The following is a 17,510-nucleotide window of genomic DNA, read 5'->3' as shown; positions in this document are numbered from 1 at the left end:
AACAAAAAAAAAAAACCCTGCACCCTAAAACTCCTTGATATCTTTATTGATCTCAGAAGCCCCTCCCATCCCAGCAGGTTAACCTTTGGGATCATCGGCTGTTTATGAGTCCACAAAAGAAAAGCAGCCGTTCTAAAAGAAATGCCATTTATAAGAGCGTAATAAGCCCACTTCAAACCGGCCCCGCCTTCGAAATCCGAAAACGCCGCCTCCTACCGCTTTAAGACTAGATATAAAGTATATCTGTTTACCAGTTTCTACAGGCGAAAGACGTTTACATTCCAGTATTTAGATTTTACATTAGATTCATCAGGTCCATCTTTTTCGTCATCGCATTTTCAGTTGCCATGACGACGCATCCGCTCGATGGAAACGGGTCAAACTTGAGGGGAAAAACTCGCACCGTCGAGAAAGTCATTTCAAATTCCTTTTCGATGTCTTCGATCGGACCGAGCGTCTCGGCTGAGTGCATTTATGCCCCGAACACGTTTAAAGCGTACGAAATATTTACACGTTTTTGGATCGCGAGTCAAAAATCGATTCCTGATGAAAAATTCGCAACCTCGTTGCAGTTAAATGCCGCTTTTCCTTTTAAAAAATATGTCCAAAATTTAATCAGGTGACCTTGTCGCTTAGGGGAGCCGCAGGTTTCCACTCCAAAAACACCACCGCAGTCGAATCGACCTGCTAGCACACGTTCAAACCTGCCAGAGGAGGAAGAGTTAATGCCTAAAGGGTTGATTGAGATTAAAAAAAAAAGAAAAAAAAAAAATAGTTGAGACGAGCAGAGCTTTCGTGACGTTCGAGTCAAAAAGAAAAAGTGCGTTTCCTGCAGTGTCGGCGTGGCAATGTTCATGTTGGCGTGGAGGCGTACTGTTGGAGCAGCTGGGAGTAGCAGGTGGAGCACACCGTCTCCGGGAGGATGGACGAAGGCAGCGGCAGCTGGTGGGCCACGCAGCTCTCGCAGAACACGCCGGTGCAGTTCTTGCAGCGCTTCTGGAAGACGGAGAGAGGGGGAGGCAGGCTCGGTCACTCGGGATGAAACAGCAATCGCCATGACGACGCGTCTGCGCAACATCGATGGCGAATGTGGATAAAAGATTTCCGCCGATGCTTTGAAAATGGAATTTCTTTTTAAACCTCCTGCAAAGGAGCGCGGCTAAAATGGAGTTTGATGTTTTATTTTAGGAAAACACACACACACACACCTTGAGAAAACACTAAGTGGCAGAGCACGTGTTGCCCCTGTGTGTGTGTGTGTGTGTGTGTGTGTGACATTAGATCCAGTTTTATTAGAGGCATGAAAGGCGGCGTCAGGGAAACGGCGGCCGGCTGGTCGACTTCCTGTTTTCCGGCAGCGGCGCCTTTACCTTGGCCCTCAGCAGCGAGTCGTCCTGCTCACAGATGCCACAGAGAGTCGGCCCGCCGATTTCCACGAAAGACTCGTCCTGCGGGAAATAAAAATGGATTTTTTTCTTCAATTTCATTTTGACGCTTTTTCTCACAGACTGATTTATTTCTCGTTTAAGTGTGGATGGAAAAGATCACCTGCTCGTCGCCGTGATGCGACAGAGACCTGAAAAAGAAACAGAAAACAAACATATATTGAACAAACCAACCAAGGCTGGATAGCTTTCGGTCAGGAAAATACCCACAAGCTGGAGCCGGGACTGGTTCTGTCGTCCGTCCCCGGATGAAACTCGTTCTCCCTTCTAGCCGCCGGGGATTCTGGGAGAGGCTGCGAGGGGAAGTTGACACGTACACACCTGTAACACCCTGACGGATCGAACCGCGTTTCATTTCGGCGCCACGTGGTCGAGGGTTTTACTTTGGGCGTGCTCTCCGGGGGCCTCCTCTCCCTCCGGGGGCCGACAGGCTGCCTGGGCTGCTGGTCGCCCCTCCGCTCGCGCTCCTTCCTCAGCTCCAGCTCCAAGCAGGACCTGGTGGCGCCCGTGCAGAGGCTAACGTCAAGCTAGCATAACATTAGCATAACAATCCCCGCCCCTTACACCTAGTTTCCGCAGATCGACTCTTCCATTTACAAAGAACCGCCCAAAAACCTGGCAGATATATTCAGAGGCCTCTCGGATGAGGGGCGAAACATCTTCAAGTGAAGAAATTCAAGTCCAGGTGCCAAGACAAGAATTCACCGTGAACCTCCACAGGCTAACATTAAGCTAGCTGCCTTTAAAACCAGCGCGGCTGTAGCTTTAGCATCGCTACTCGGGGCGAGCGGATGACCCGAGGTCACTCACAGGAAGCCAGAGATCAGGCTGCTTTGTTTATAAATCATGCACACCAACAAAACGGTATTGCTATTTATTCCAGTGCCCAATTTCTGCGGAGGGAGGCGAACGAGGGTCGAAACGTTTCCTCGGCTCCTGACGCGACGCCACCCCGGGGTGTGTTTTCACCTGTGCCTCCTCAGCTGCTCCACCTCCACCTGCAGACTCTCTATCTTGTCCCCGAACTCCTGCTTGAAGAGCCGGTTGGCCTCCAACGCCGAATCCCTCTGCTTCTCCGCCTGCTTGGATCTGGTCGGCGTTGGCGGCGGCGGGGTGACAAAAACTTAATGGTAAAACAAAAACTTGAAAGAAACATGGTTGGAAAAAAAGATGGCAACTTAAAAAAAAAAAAAGGAAAGATGAACAAAAAAAAAAAAAAAAAGATACAGCTGAAGACTGGGACAGAAAGGAAGTGTGAAGCCGGATGATTTTGTTGACTTGTTGATCCTTTTATTAGCCTAATGGTTACTACAGTTGACACCATGGTATGTTCACATACAATCCAAAAGTACTGAATTCATCCTGCCCTCCTCTGCCGCCGCGCCGTCCTTCGCCATCTGAACGCGGTGCAAAGCGACACCGGTTCAGCTTCCTTTCAGGGGAAAAGGGGGGAAAGAACGGGGGGAGGGAAGGAAGGCTGCGTCTAATTCTTTGGATTAACGGTACAGCGGAGTTTTCTACGGCGGAGACCGAAACCCTCCTCCGGCGCCTCGGGAATATAAAGCTGACGCGGCTTCGGTCAGAGAGAGCGAGGATTCGGCGGGGGGAGGGTTTGGGAACGGGAGGAGAGGCTGCTTAAATGATGGGAGTCAGTCCACACTACTCAAAGCTGATGCTGGAGAGCTGCTGCGGGAGGATGTAGGAAGTAGTTTTTTTTTTTTGCTTTTTTTTTTTTTCTAAACTTCAACAACAAAGTAGCGTCATACGGAAAAGATAATATCCTAGATTGGTTATTTCTATATCAGGCGGGAGGGGGGGGTCGTAGTCAGAGTTATGAAAGCGAGCTGGAGAAGGAAGTGGGTTGGCTACTGCTGCAGCTGGAGCAGCTTCCCGGCAGTGGAGTTCAGGTTTCTGGCCTGTTTCACCAGGTGTTTGTCACTGCATCCAATAAATATGTGTGTGTGTGTGTGGGGTGCGTAGGGGTGAATAAAAACCATGAGGATGGGAGGTGAAGGAGAGGAGACAGACGGGGACAACACGGAGAGTTGAGAAACCGGAGCGGCAGGTGGAAATGTACGGCGGCGCTGTGCGGGAGGACGTTCGAGGGAGGAGCCGAGCTCCTGCTCACCTGCTCTCCAGCTGCTTGACCGTCCCCGACATCTGATTTATCTTCTCCTCCATCCGAGCGATGACCTCGCCCTTCTGTTTGGAGCTGGCGTCCGCGCTCTGGGGAAGAGCGGCCGCGTCGGTTAGCGTGCACCGCAGACGCGGAAGATTTTGTTCGCTGGCTCCGCGTCTAGACGACACGTTTGTGTCCAGATGCAGCCTGACTAGCGACGGGTCCTCGTCGTCCAAAGACAGCATTGGAAACGAATGAATGTATGAGCGAACGAATTGCTGGAGTTATTTTTTCCCCAAATGTTGATTTTTATTTATTTTTTGTTATTAAACCCGTCGGCAAACCTCTGTCCCTGTGGCTGATCAGTTCACCGCCTCGCCGGCTATTTCTAAAATCCTGCAGGCGGAGCAGGCGGAAGCCCTGGAGGATCTACTCGCCGTCCGGGAGGGAATCTGGAATCGATCGCAAGATCTTGCTGACCTTGAATTTGGCGCTTGTCACCCTGCCTTTAGATCCACCGGGAAGCGCCTTCCACCTCAATCCCAAAATATTGGGACTTCCACAAACTGCGGATGGATGCGTCGACTCCGACGCTCCGGTTTTCGCCTCACCTGTGACTTGTGGCTGAGCTGTTGGTTGATGGCGCGGAGATCTTCCAGCTGCTGCCTGAGCTCCACCAAGGCGTCCTGCTTCTCGCAGATGTCTTTCTCCAGCATCTTCATGGACAGCTCCATCTCCTGCTTCATCCCGATCTGCACCTCTAGCTCCTTCTCCACGTCCTAAACGGAATAAAAACATATTATTCTTCACGATACCAGAGTGTTGGATACGTCTGATGTAATATTATAAAGTGGGTATCTACAGACATCTTGTATGTTTTTTTGTGTCAAACAGTGCATAAAGACAGCTAATAGAAATGTTCAGAATCAAAACGCAGAGTTATTTGGAGCCTTAAGTTCACGGCTAAGACTCTTAGACCCACCAATCGGAGCAGAGTCTCCTCCTTGAGCTGCTTGCGAGTTTCACCCAGGGTTTGTCCGTCCGCTGCCGAGTCGCTCCTCAGCGCCTGGAGAGCAACAACAATGTCGTTATTTATCGTTTAGTATGATTATCGAACATATAAGGAGGCCCTTCGTGGAGGTTGAAGGTCGAAGGCAACGTGCCTGAAATCACAATCAGGATACAAATATCCTTACAGCGTTTGTCGCGGGTTATGTTCCGGAGCCAGACGCGATAAACTACAATCTGCCGAGTAGCGGTCATAGTTTTATCTTCTTATTTATATGTATTTTATTACCATATTTTGAGGACCATAAGGCACAATATCAACAAACAGGTCTATTGTCAAAGCGGATGATGAAACACACGGTATATAAAACGAAACAGTCAATTAAGTCAAGCTTTATTTATTTCGTTCATCTCGCTTTGTTACCTCGGAAACTGTTAAGTCAGTAAGTTAGGTCAGTAAGCACAAAAAGAATTCATACATAAGGTGCACCAGATTATAAGAATTCCTTTACTCTTAAACAAGTAATAATAGCAAGGCAGGGGATTCTCATGATTCTACGGTCGCTGAGCCAATCACAGCCCAGGATACTGAGCACCGCGCTCTGGTTGGCTGCAACCTGCTTCTTTTGCCGTTAGAACAGGGGTCGGGAACCTTTTTGACTGGGAGAGCCACAAAAGCCAAATATTTCTTGATATATTTCATCAAGAAATAGTATTTTTAACGCACAAAAAATGAAATACGTCTAACTTTTAACGCGACCTCTGGTGCTGCACGGATTTGCTCGAAGTGCTGCTTTATATTTGACCGATTCATCAATGCAATTTTATCATGGCATATTAGACGTACCGCAGATCCAAATGCAAATTCCTCCGTCCACGCAGCCTGGAATGCACGGTAATCATCTTTTTTTTTCTTTGTCGCCATCTTTTCCGCTACGAGGGTTGACGCGTATTAACTATTTGATAAAATTAATTTCTTCACCTTTACAACGACCCAGACGTGCTCGGAAGCCAACGGTTCCCGACCCGACCGACGGGCGACCCGTGAAATTTATCTTCAAAACTAATTTCTGTTTACTTTAAAATTACACAGCATTATGAAGAAATATTTTTACCTTCAGAGGTCGCAACAGCGACTCAACTTTCTCCATCTAACCCTAAAATTATTATGAAGAAATATCACATGTATTTTAAAATCAGATCCAAACTGATTTTTTCTTTTTCAACTCAAAATTGTCTGGGAGCCATATGGCATCACCAGAAGAGCCATGGGTTCCTGACCCCTGCGTTAGAATAATAGAGATAATAGATTCATAAAAATACAATTTTTGCGCGAATCAACAATAAAAAAATCTGGACTTTTAATTCGTGATACAATTTTTATATATTTTTTGTTTTATTTTGTGTAATAGAAATCTACAAATATGGCGAGGTCACCATTTTCCAGGACCGCTCTCCATGTTCCCTCGCCTCACGTTCAAATACAAAGTCTTTTTTTTTTGGGGGGGGGGGGGACGAATCTTTAACCAAGTTGCTATCTTCACCTTTCTGCTGGACTCCAGCTGGTACGAGCTCTCCTCCTTCACCCGCTCCACGTCCTCCTGCAGAGTGATGATCCTGTTGTTGGCCACCGCCAGCTGTGGATGCCGGAAAAAAAAAAAAAAAAAGAAAAAAGAAATATGTAGTTGCGACCAGAAGGGGTGAAAAAGCTCAGGTCGGCGGGTCTCACCTCCTCTGTCAGCTTGGTGTTGGACTTTTCCAGGGCGTCCACTTTGGCCTGGAGGTTATTGACGGAAGCGCTGTGAATGAGACGGCGAACCCCCACACAGCTTGAGTGGCGGCGCTTAAAAAAAAAAAAGTAAAATAAAAGAAAGATCGTCGGACAAACCTTAAATGTCTGTTCAGTTCCTCGACGTAGTTCTTCTGGTCGAGAATGGCGGTGATCTGACCGTCGCTGAGGAGGCAGGAACGTCCAGAGAGAAGAAGACCGGTAAGAACTTCACTTACTTGAGTTACTTTAGTAAACAAGTGCGCAAACGCGAATCTGACAGGCTTCACTGAATTATTAGCGTCCTTTAGATAATGGAGAAGAATCCCGATCGGACATTTAAACGGCGGGTCTCGATCCGATCGTGATCGACCCGCGCCGACGGAGAAACTCACCCCTCGGCGCTCTTACTACTGTGGCCGCCGTCTTTCAGGTACATGGAGAAGTCAATCACCCCCACCTGCAGGAGCGGGAGGTGCCAAGAAGATAATCAGGGACAAGACAAGACTCTTCAGGTCCTTTCACAATAACAACTGCGGTTCCGATCTCAAAACGTAACTGATTTTCACACCTTTACACGGGCCGCAAAAAATTAAGATTCTGGAGCACCAAACATGCTCACACTAGTAATGCCAGACGGGTATTTTGACCCCCAGATGACCAAAGTAACAATATCACAACAATAGCACTTTCAACTTGCAAAAGACATATTTTATTGCCTGTTTATATATTGTATAGTTATTTTATTGCCTATCCGTATATTTTATATACACTGCTCAAAAAAATAAAGGGAACACTTAAAAAACACATCCTAGATCTAAATGAATGAAATATTCTTATGAAATACTTTGCTCTTTACACAATTGAATGTGCTGACAACATAATCACACAAAAATGATCAATGGAAATCAATTGTATCAACCCATGGAGGAGGTCTGGATTGGGAATCCCACTCAAAATTAAAGTGTAAAAACAAACTCCAGGCTGATCCAACTTTGATGTAATGTCCTTAAAACAAGTCAAAATGAATCTGTGTTGCTTCCTGAGTGGACACTATGATTTCACACAAGTGTGATTGACTTGGAGTTACATTGTGTTGTTTAAGTGTTCCCTTTATTTTTTTGATCAGTATATATTGTCTATTTTATACAGTTTTATATTTGTATTGAATAGGACTACAGATGGAAATTAGCTATGAGCTATAATCTGGTACAAACATCTCTGCCTCTGTGCTAAATGTATTTGTACACTGTCCTAATAAACTTGTAAACAAACAAACAAACAAAAGAGCGGCATTGGGGAAAAGATTTCAGTGAAGGGAGCAATGAAGGGGAAAGAAGAAGAATCGCCTAGATTTGATTGGTCATTTGGCAAAAACCAATTACTGTTCAACCAAATACCGTTTTTGCCTGGCGATCAAGTTACCCGGATCATCCGGTTCGTTTACGGCCTTGTTTTGGAATTCACTGAGCTTCAATTTGAGAGTCAGAAATTTTCATGTAACTTTTTCATTCAATCATCACCTATAAGACTAATCCTCAGAGGAATGAAAGTTAGTCGCAGCAAGACAGAATATATGTGTGTGAATGAGAGGAACTCGGGTGGAACGGTGAGGCTACAGGGAGTGGAGATCAAGAAGCTGGAGGATTTCAGGTACTTGGGGTCAACAGTCCAGAGCAACGGAGAGTGCGGAAAAGAGGTGAAGAGACGGGTCCAAGCAGGTTGGAATGGGTGGAGAAAAGTGTCAGGGGTTCTATGTGATAGAAGACTATCGGCCAGAATAAAAGGAAAGGTGTACAAGACAGCGATGATGTATGGACTAGAAACTGTTACAATGACTGAAAGACAGCAGGCAGAACTAGAGGTTGCAGAGATGAAGATGTTGAGGTTCTCTTTGGGAGTGACCAGGATGGATAGGATCAGGAATGAGTCTATCAGAGGAACAGCACATGTTAGATGTTTTGGAGAGAAGGTCAGAGAAGCCAGACTGAGATGTTCAGTAATGTACAGAGGAGGGATTGTGAATATATTGGTAGACGGATGCTGGAACTGGAGCTGCCAGGCAAGAGGTCTCGAGGAAGACCAAAGAGAAGATTTATGGACGTAGTGAGAGAGGATATGAAGGTAGTTGGTGTGAGAGAGGAAGATACAGAGAATAGGGTTAGATGGAGAAAGTTGATTTGCTGTGGTGACACCTGAAGGGAGAAGCCCAAAGGAAAAGAAGAATTTATCACAGAGGTGCAGGACATGTATGACCGAGACAAAGTGATGACTGAGATGGTTTGGACATGAACACTCCTCTGTTCATGTCTAAAGGTAGAACGTTGCTGAAGGTTGCCTGGCAGGAGGTCCAGAGGAAGACGAAAGAGAAGATTTATGGACGTAGTGAGAGAGGATATGAAGGTAGTTGGTGTGAGAGAGGAGGATACAAAGAATAGGATTAGATGGAGAAAGTTGACTCGCTGTGGCCGAAAGAAGAAGAAGAAGAAGAAGAAGAAGAAGAAGAAGAAGAAGAAGAAGACTAATCCTCCACTCGGGCTCGTGGCTGCTGGAACCAAATCCCAGCTGTCATTGGTGGAGAGGCTGGGTTCCCTCTGGACCGGTCGCCAGCCAGTCACAGAGACGTACAACCGTGCACCCTTTCGTTCACACATCTGAACAATTCAGTGTTTTAGATGAACCTCCGGCATGTTCTCCTCCCGTGGGAGGAACCTGGAGGAACCCCACGCAGACACGGTGAGAACATGGAGACTCCACACAGAAAAGCCCCTTGGTGGGAATCCAACCTTCTGTCTGTGAGGCGGAGGCGCTAACCGCCGCGCCATTTTGTCCACCTGTCTATCTAGAACAGTGGTTCTTAACCTGGGTTCGATCGAACCCCAGGGGTTCGGTGGGTCAGTCTCAGGGGTTCGGCGGAGGTCAAGACACACATTGGTGATGACATCACTGGCCGCAGGTGATCACGCTACATAGCTCGGCCTATCCGTGCTGCAGGGATTTTGGCGCGATCAATTGTAGTAACTTGTGACTGTCGTGATGGTACGTCATGTGATTTCTTTCTTAATATTTTAATCCCTTCATACTAATTATGTCGGGCAAAAAAAGAAAGCGGTCGGAAGAACACGTACAATACGGATTCACGTGTATGACGGAACGTGATTGGAATCGATGTCCTAACTGCATGATTTGCAAAGACAAGATGAGCAATTCTAGTCCAGCACCGGCAAAACTAAGGGAAGGCTTCCTTCAGCTGCATGGAGATGGGAACTACAAGAACATAGCGCTTGCTGGATTCAAGGTGAAGGGAGCCAGATTCGATGAAAAGGCTACTCTGCCTGTTCTTTGTACCCATCGACGAACCGATCCTCGATCCAATAAAGAAGGGTTCGGTGAATGCGCATGTAAAACAGGTGGGGTTCAGTACCTCCAACAAGGTTAAGAACCACTGATCTAGAACGTGGCGTGGGTCGATTTGCGTAAAAACCCCATTATTTATCTTCTTCCTCTTTTCATTCACGGAAACATCTCTGGAGATTTCACTTGTCACGTCTTTGCCGCTGCCATCTGGACCCTCGTTCAGAAGCGTCGTCGGTCTCCTCCGTTGGAGAATCGGCGCTCTGAGCGTTGTGTTTTCCCCGCATTCTTTGCCAGTTCAGAGCGAAAGCCGAATCACCTGCGAGTCCAGATCTTCTCCTTTCATACACAGATTGGCGTCGATGACGTTCAGCCCGACCAGCAGCCCGGCGATGACGGCGCCCTCCTCCTCCATCATCAACGCGTTGGGCTCGTAGAATTCACTGCGGGCAGAGGAGGCGGGCGTCGGGGTTTTTAAACCGGCGGAGGATTTATCTCCTCGGAGCCGATGTCGGACTCACCTGAGGAGGTCCTTTCTGTTGATGATGGTCTTCATGTAGTCCGACAGTTTCTTCTGCATCAAGGCCAGCCGCAACCAAGCGCGCCCTCGGCCCAAAGGGGTCCTGCGGTAGAAGCGAGATGTCGCGTGAGTTCCGCTAAAGCATCTCAAGGTGTTCAGCAGCCGTAAAAACGGTTTGACGTTGTTCTCTTATGTGCTTCTGGATTTCATCCTCCAGAATGTGCTTGCTTTTTTTAAAAAAAAAACAAAAAAACGGTGGAACCTAATGAAGAAGCTTACTTCAGGCCCGGCAGGTCTTTCACACTGGCGGTGATCTCGCCCGCCTCGGGGGTCAGCTTCTCCACCAGCTCCAGCGCCCCCCAGAAGGACTTGTTCTGCCCCAGGAAGGTCTTCTTGGCTGGAGATGGAGAGACACGCCCGGTGAAGTAAATACCCGGCGAACACGAAGGCGAAATACAGGACGCAACCGAGGTTAAAGCACTTTATAGCCTTGACTTTGACACTTTATAGTTTTATTTGTATTTCTTATTCTCCCCCCTTTTTTTTACTGTTTATACAATTTCCTACTATTATTTATTATGGAAAGAAGAAGCAGAAGATTTATTATTGTTATGTTTTACTTGAAACTGGCACAACAATTTCCTTGGGGATAAATAAAGTTGTTCTTATTCTTATTCTTACCGCGGTAAACTTTGCAACGTGTCTCGTTCCTCGGCGCACGTGAGGCCGAATATCTTACAAAGGGCCGCGAAAAACAGAAATAAACGCATCCCAGAATACTCAAAGGCCTCCCCGTGGTCGGTTGTTCAAAGGCCCGTCGCTTCCACCGTCGCCCCTTTTTAGAGCTTCCCGTCTTCAAACTGCCGGAGGAGACGGGAGGAGGACGGCACCTACTTTTCAATCCGTGCTTCAGACAGTGCTCCATCACCACGAAGAACTGCTGGAGCGGCGCGTAGTCCGAGTCCAGAGTGCGTCCGAGGTTGAGCGCCGACTCGATCAGACCCTTGATGCTCAGCTTGGCCATGTTCATCAGGTTAAGCCTTTCGATTGTAATGGGATCCTTGGGATCTGGAAGGGGGAGGACGTGGAGAAAAGCCATGAGATGAGCCCCGACTGACCCCCCCCCCCCCCCCCCCCCCCCCCGCCCGAGCTTTCAGCTGCCTCTTTGTAAAAGCTTTAACTGGCCAGATTCCTGCGACGGATCGGGCTCATGAGAGCCAAGGCTCCGAAGCCTCTGGAAGTGACGGACAGATCCGAAATATATGCCGGACAACTAACAATGGACCCTTAGAGGGTTTTACAAAGTTCTACAAGGTTCTTGGGATCTGTCGCCGTGTGATCGTCCGGGTTATTCTTACCGCCTTACCGCACCCGGACGCCACAGGACAACAACAAACTGAACCAATGAACTATTATTTTTCAACCTGTCCTTGAGTTTCTGCTTTGGAATTCCTGGTTTGAATCTTCTATAACAAAACTAGCATGTTGGGTGTATCGCTGCCACTGTAGCCAGATATAGCGGCCATCATTACAGCGTATATGGCGCATATTTAGCATCACCAAGTAACCAATTACTTGGATGAAACCGCGGCTAATCATGTGAATGGTCTCTTTATGTTGCATAAAATTAGCAACAATAGCCTCTGATTTGAACACACTTAAAACTAGTGCTTGTGCATTTAAAATCCAAATAAGTAAAGGATAAGTGCAATAAAGGGCATCTGTCTGCAGATATTTATAAAAGCAAAATATCCAAGTGCCTGGTATGAGAAATATTCTGCTTCAACATACGATCAAAAAAAAAAAAAAAAAAAGCGAAATTTTCAAAATTAGACCACAAAATGCTTGAGGCGGATCGCCTTCAGGACTTTGCAGAAAATGTGTGATTTGATTGGCAGTTGCCAAGCTCAGCTTCTCTCTTCACGGTTCAGTTTAACAAGCTTTTCGTCGTTTCTACGGAGACGGCGGTTTCCGCCCAACATGAGAGAGACACTGAGAGTCATTCTGCGGGAAAAACGGATTAGCTGTCCGCAATTTAGCTCCCATTTAAACACCATTCAGAAAACACCATACTTTTGTACAAGTGTTTGTTTAATTATCTATAAAGCTGCTGTTTGTCAGAGGAAACCTATAAAAAGACTCCCAACACAATTTTGAAGAAGCCATATTATAAGGATTACTTCCTGGCAACAGACAAAAACAAAAAACAGTCAACTCTGCTATCGAGTGGTGTAGAAAAATGTTAATAGGCGACTGATAGTCATTCAAAAAAAGCAAAAACAAAACCAGTTGACATGCTGAGAAGGTCAGGAAACAGCAGCAGGGAGAATGAGTAGCAGTAACTTGGCTAAACAAATGTGGAATCTGTCCATGGAGGGTCCTTTGCTAACGCCATCAACGGGTGGGAACGCCGTGGTGTTGAATTTTCCGGCCGGCAGGGAAAAGGAGAAACAAAAGTCTAGGCCTCCTGCGTTCTTCATCAACCTGCTAATTTTCCATCTCGGCGAAGGATTTGAGAGAAGGCGTGGCAAGGGATGAGGAAGAGGAAGGGCTTTGTGTGGACAAACAACAAAATCTGCCTTGTGTTTATGACTCGAGCAACCCACGCCTCTGTGTCTAATTTAAAACCCAGTAAAAAAAAAAAAACGACTTCCACCCTGCACTTCCTGTTTTACTGTTGTTGTTGCTTAGCTTATTTACACACGGCGTCATCCACACCGTGGGACTCTCATGCGTGACAAAACGGCTCCACTTAAAGCCGCCGTGACGCAGCTGAAACGAGACGCAGCAACAACAGTTGACTCTTTGAGACGTCGAGCGTCCAGGGACCCGAGCACCGGCGTAGCTTCCCCAACCCCCCTCTTGGACGCCGAGCTAAGCGATCACATTACCTTCATGGGCCGGCTCTGGGTCCGGGGTGAGGGAGATGTCGTTGAGCTCGCGCAAGCAGAGCCATTCGCCATCCACCGACACGCGAAAGTTGCAGAGATAGATGGTTTCCCGGGCGGCCTGGGTGATCTTGTCTGTGGTAGGGGTCGGGGTTTCGCTCTGAGGCGTCAGATCGGACATGATGACTCAGCCGATGTGAGGCAAAACCAACGCCGCCGGCGCGCGGGGGGTGGCTGGGGGTGCGGGGGGAGGCGAAGCCGTTAAGTTCCAGAAGCCGCGGAAAGGCCCGAAAAATAACGGGTCAGCGGGAAACGCGAATCGCAGAGGTTGAAAAGAGCATCAAAACAAAGGGGGTGGGGAGGGGGGGATAGGCCAAGATGAGGGGAGGCCTGCTGCAGCCTCCAGCAGGTGTCTGAAAGCTCCTCTTTATGCCTGCACCCTCCTCGCCTCCCTGCTACAGCTGAGAGAAATACGCCGCTGCCTTGAGAGAGCCTGCCCTGCCCTCTCCTCCACCTCCTCCTCCTCCTCCTCCTCCTCTTCACACTCTTGTTATCCTTTTTTGCACGGACCGAGGATTTGAAATGCGAGGGAGCACCGTATCGGGGAAAAAAAAAAGAAATCACTACCCTCCTCCGGTCGGCTAAGCGGCGGTTCACTCTGATTGGACTGCCTGTGCACCGCAGTGGATGCACTGGGTGGGTGTTGACCAAGATGGCTGACAGCACGGTTGGGTACGGCAACACGGTCACGTGAGCAGATGGTGCATGCGTAAAAAAAAAGGGGAAAAAAAGTCGGGGGAGGGGGTCCCCAGAGTATCCAGTCACAGCTACGGATCGAGCGAGGACTGGTGTGTCTCTCAAGCAGCGACAGCCGGATGTAGAAGGAGGCAGATACGTTTGACAATGCAATTACAGAGCTGCTCGTTCAGATCAGCAGAATGTGCGGAACGGCAACAAGGCCAAAGGTCGTGCTCTTCTCATGCAAATCCAACTTAAAGGAACTTTCTTGCCTCATAAATAAATAAACTGCACATTGCCAAACTTTTAAAAACGGTGTCCATACTGCCTGCAGAGGATATTCAGGTGATTTTTCTCAGAATACAAGGAAAATACATTCATGTAAAATAAAAAGCGGCGTGACATAGTGAGCCAAATACGATGCTTAACTCTCTCTTAATCAAAGAGGAAAAAATATGGATTCGAACAGCCTTGAAAATCTAATAAATGGTGTGTAACGTTGGTATTAAAACAACAACTTGTATGCAATGAGTTTTGCCTGGCCAATTTTGTTATACCTATTAATACCCCAGTAATAAGAGGACATTTCCTGGCATGGATCTATGTGCTGAGGAAATTTGACCGAAGTGCATGCATGCTGGTAATTATAATTTCTTCTAAAAAACAAACAACAATGGCACAAATTGCACCGATAATGATAAAAGTCTACTACTCTACCATGGCCGTGCAGAATCCAATAAACAGGTTTATTTTTACATTTCCACGACATCTTTCAGCCACTGCCTTCTATTGTACTAATATATCTATTTGTATTACATCATTAATAGACAACGTGTGTCTCCTCTACATTACCAACACCTAGTCACACTATCTGGCACTCGCTGCATACAGAAAAGTAAGAATTTCATTGTGCAGGGAAACACGTTTCCTTGCAATGCATACGACAATAAAACCCTTAGAATCCTAGCGCGGTTACATATTCACATACATTTTAATAAAGTTAAGGCCTTCAACTGTGACTTCATATTTATCTTCCCTTAAGACATAAGAGCTTTGGGGAAGCCTGATGACCTCACCCACATTACTGTATACGACTGAGAAAATACAAATCAATAATCAGTCAATGCATTCCCTTACAAAACTTTACATAGATCTGCTTATAATGTCAGGAGTGTGTTATTGGGATTATATTGGATATTAATCGATAAACTGCCGGATCACATGAATACCCCCCTTTTAAGATCCGGCATCTAGTGACTTCGTCAATCCGAAAGTGTTCGTCCACTGCAGCATCAACGATGACAGAAATTTTACAATTATTTTGCATGTTTACGTGGATTTGTGTGCAGATTTGGAGGCAAAAGTGCAAGTCAGGCAGGCAAAATGCAACAGAGCAACAACCCACGCCTGCCAAAAACAACAGGCAGAAAAAGTCATCACGGGGGAACTAATTCCTGGAAACACCTCTGTTGACATTAGTGGTTGTTTTTAAGTTTTTACTTTGACACTCGGTTTATTTTCCTTAAATGCATGTAAGCGCCAGAAGCTGTGGGTCAAAACTATTGTCCGGGCGTTTTAGCCAAAACGTTAGCAACTCCAGTAAGTAAGTAAGTTACTTAGCTAACTGTCAAGCTAGCAAATGCTAACTGCTGAGCAAGGGGGGCGTTCTTTGCAAATGTGGTTATTAAGGCGCATGACGCCAGTTTTATTACGGTTGTCAAGATTAAAAAAAACAAACAAAATTGACATTATAATACTCACTCCTGCGTTTTGACTCGATTCTTTCGATCTGAAAGTCATACTGTCGAAGTGGAGTCGGCGACAGGGACCCTGTCTTCCCGAACATCAAGTTTGAGGAGCTCAGCGCCTCCTTGAAGTAGATCACCGAAGTCGGGGAGAGAGTGTCATCTGGGCTGTCGGCGTGTCCATTTTCGTCGGAGGAAGTCTGTTTATCGGAACTTTGGGACACCTCCGACGGCAGGGGAAGCTCTCCCGGCGGCGAGTCCCTCTCCGCCATCCTTCCACCGGTCAAATTCGCTTCATGTGACCTGTGGAGGCTCGTCGGGGCTCGGCTAGCTTGATGTGGTTAGCTATCCCAGTCGGGCATAGCCGTGAATATTAACATCTATGAGTTCCAAGCTAGCTCGCTTATGCTAAAATCAAGCTAATTACAGAATATCACTTCCTCCTGTGGACGTTCCTCCACAGCCGTCCTCGAAATTACGAGGCATTTTTCGGCCAAATCTGTTGATAATTTCGGGAGAGTTTACGTGTTATGTCTGACAGTGTCAGCGCGTACGGCTCCAAAGATGTTAAAAGTGCGAAGATGTGTCCTGGCCCTAACAGAGATGCAATTGGACTCCCCGCGGCTTTCTGTGTTAGCGCTCCCGTTTTTAGTGATCATCTCTAAATGTTAAACATCTCTGATCGATCGCCTCAGAGACGTTTTAACGCGCTGCTCTTAATCTGCGGAAAAAAATAAGCTTGAAATACATTTTTCGACCACTAATTTTTCCAAAAAGAGATGTATTTATACCAGGCATTAATTTAAGTGAATCAAATGTTGAATGCAAATTTTTCATCGTGTTAGCTGTGTTCATACAGGTTATATCACCTGTGAGAATGTCGTTTTTGGTCAAGACAAATGGATGAAATGAATAAAATTGCATCTGTCTTGCTTTTCAAAAGTAAGGTATTACTTTTTATTTCAATCTTAATCAGTCGATAGATTTTTTTTTAATTACCTCATCATTCCTAAACCAAACATTACGTGTCGGTAGTAGAATGAGACGATACGAACAATGTGAAGAGATTGAAAGTGGCTTCTAAGAGATTCAAAACTAAACATTTACGCACGCAGCGTATCCAGGGGTTATAGCGTGTGCCATTGTTAATTTTTTAATTGTTAATTGTTAATTTTTTTCCATTTTGAATTTTCAATTACTATGATTTTTTTTCAGCTGCTGTAATACCCAAAGTGGACGGTAGGGGGAGACGGCGCACTGATAAAAGGAGTGCTGGCATACATTTCTTAATCTTATTTTGTTATCCATCTATCTATCTATCTATCTATCTATCTATCTATCTATCTATCTATCTATCTATCTATTAACTGACTTGTGTTGATAGTTGAAGTTTACTGCAAGATGCCTCTTTTGTATGGATACAAAATTTAGCTATACAGAAAAGTAAATTTTATAACCATTCTGTATTAGAAAATATTTTTAAACTAAATATAGCCTCCTGTCTTTTCAATGTCATGAGGCAAATAACAAAACAGTTGCCCCATAATAAAAATATCCATATATTCTCTGCAGGAAGGCTTTGAAATCCCAAATATTACCGTCATTATGGTAACAGCGTAACAGTATTGCGCAAGTACCGCACTATTCCGTGCAAAGCGCAAGTCAGTCTAAGCACATGTTTTATTTTCCAGCGACAAACCAAGAAACATCTATCCATCTAACTGTCTGTCTTGCTGTCTGTCACGATCTATCTATCTATCTCTCTATCTCTGAGTCAGGAAGTTCCCCAACCAGAAGCCAGCATCATCCTGAACATCCTCAGGGATGCGTCTTCTACACCCAGTTCACCCACGACTGTGTCGCCTCCAATGAGGACATCATCCTGAAGATCGCAGACGACACCGCAGTGATAGGGCGCATCACCG

The 17,510-nt window shown here is 46.3% G+C and overlaps 1 protein-coding gene across 2 annotated transcripts; it reads right to left on the bottom strand.

Annotated features, from left to right (window-relative positions):
- Positions 1–29: 29 nt before the first annotated feature.
- Positions 30–16,145, bottom strand: rufy3 (RUN and FYVE domain containing 3). Of its 2 annotated transcripts, none has more exons than XM_086169725.1 (18): positions 15,602–16,145; positions 11,109–11,282; positions 10,494–10,611; positions 10,216–10,317; positions 10,014–10,137; positions 6,736–6,800; positions 6,461–6,526; positions 6,302–6,371; positions 6,117–6,209; positions 4,547–4,630; positions 4,176–4,343; positions 3,574–3,671; positions 2,415–2,534; positions 1,829–1,940; positions 1,656–1,738; positions 1,549–1,576; positions 1,371–1,448; positions 30–996 (listed from the first exon to the last, which is right to left on the bottom strand). In XM_086169725.1, exons 1-18 carry the CDS (start codon positions 15,855–15,857, stop codon positions 853–855), a joined length of 1,983 nt encoding a protein of 660 aa, XP_086025851.1. In that variant the 5' UTR covers positions 15,858–16,145; the 3' UTR covers positions 30–852. The 2 variants fall into 2 exon arrangements, with proteins under 2 accessions (XP_086025851.1, XP_086025852.1); XM_086169726.1 differs by lacking the exon at positions 15,602–16,145 and adding an exon at positions 13,106–13,780.
- Between the last annotated feature and the right edge of the window lie 1,365 nt (positions 16,146–17,510).

The sequence above is a fragment of the Fistularia commersonii genome, chromosome 22 (genome assembly GCF_037954325.1).
Source record: "Fistularia commersonii isolate RoL2024-O1a breed Wild chromosome 22, RoL_Fcom_v1.0, whole genome shotgun sequence".
Classification (NCBI taxonomy): Eukaryota; Metazoa; Chordata; class Actinopteri; order Syngnathiformes; family Fistulariidae; genus Fistularia; species Fistularia commersonii.
This window is presented reverse-complemented; position numbering and strand designations above follow the sequence as displayed.

What these genes read in the sequence shown, in the direction of transcription:
- rufy3 (XM_086169725.1), bottom strand. Translation starts at nt 15,857, where the DNA reads ATGGCGGAGAGGGACTCGCCGCCGGGAGAGCTTCCCCTGCCGTCGGAG. An exon ending in GAACTGAACAGACATTTAAG is followed by an intron (nt 6,372 to 6,460) that starts GTTTGTCCGACG and finishes TCTCATTCACAG; the next exon opens with CGCTTCCGTCAATAACCTCC. An exon ending in ACTCGCTGCTGAGGGCCAAG is followed by an intron (nt 997 to 1,370) that starts GTAAAGGCGCCG and finishes TCCGTCTTCCAG; the next exon opens with AAGCGCTGCAAGAACTGCAC.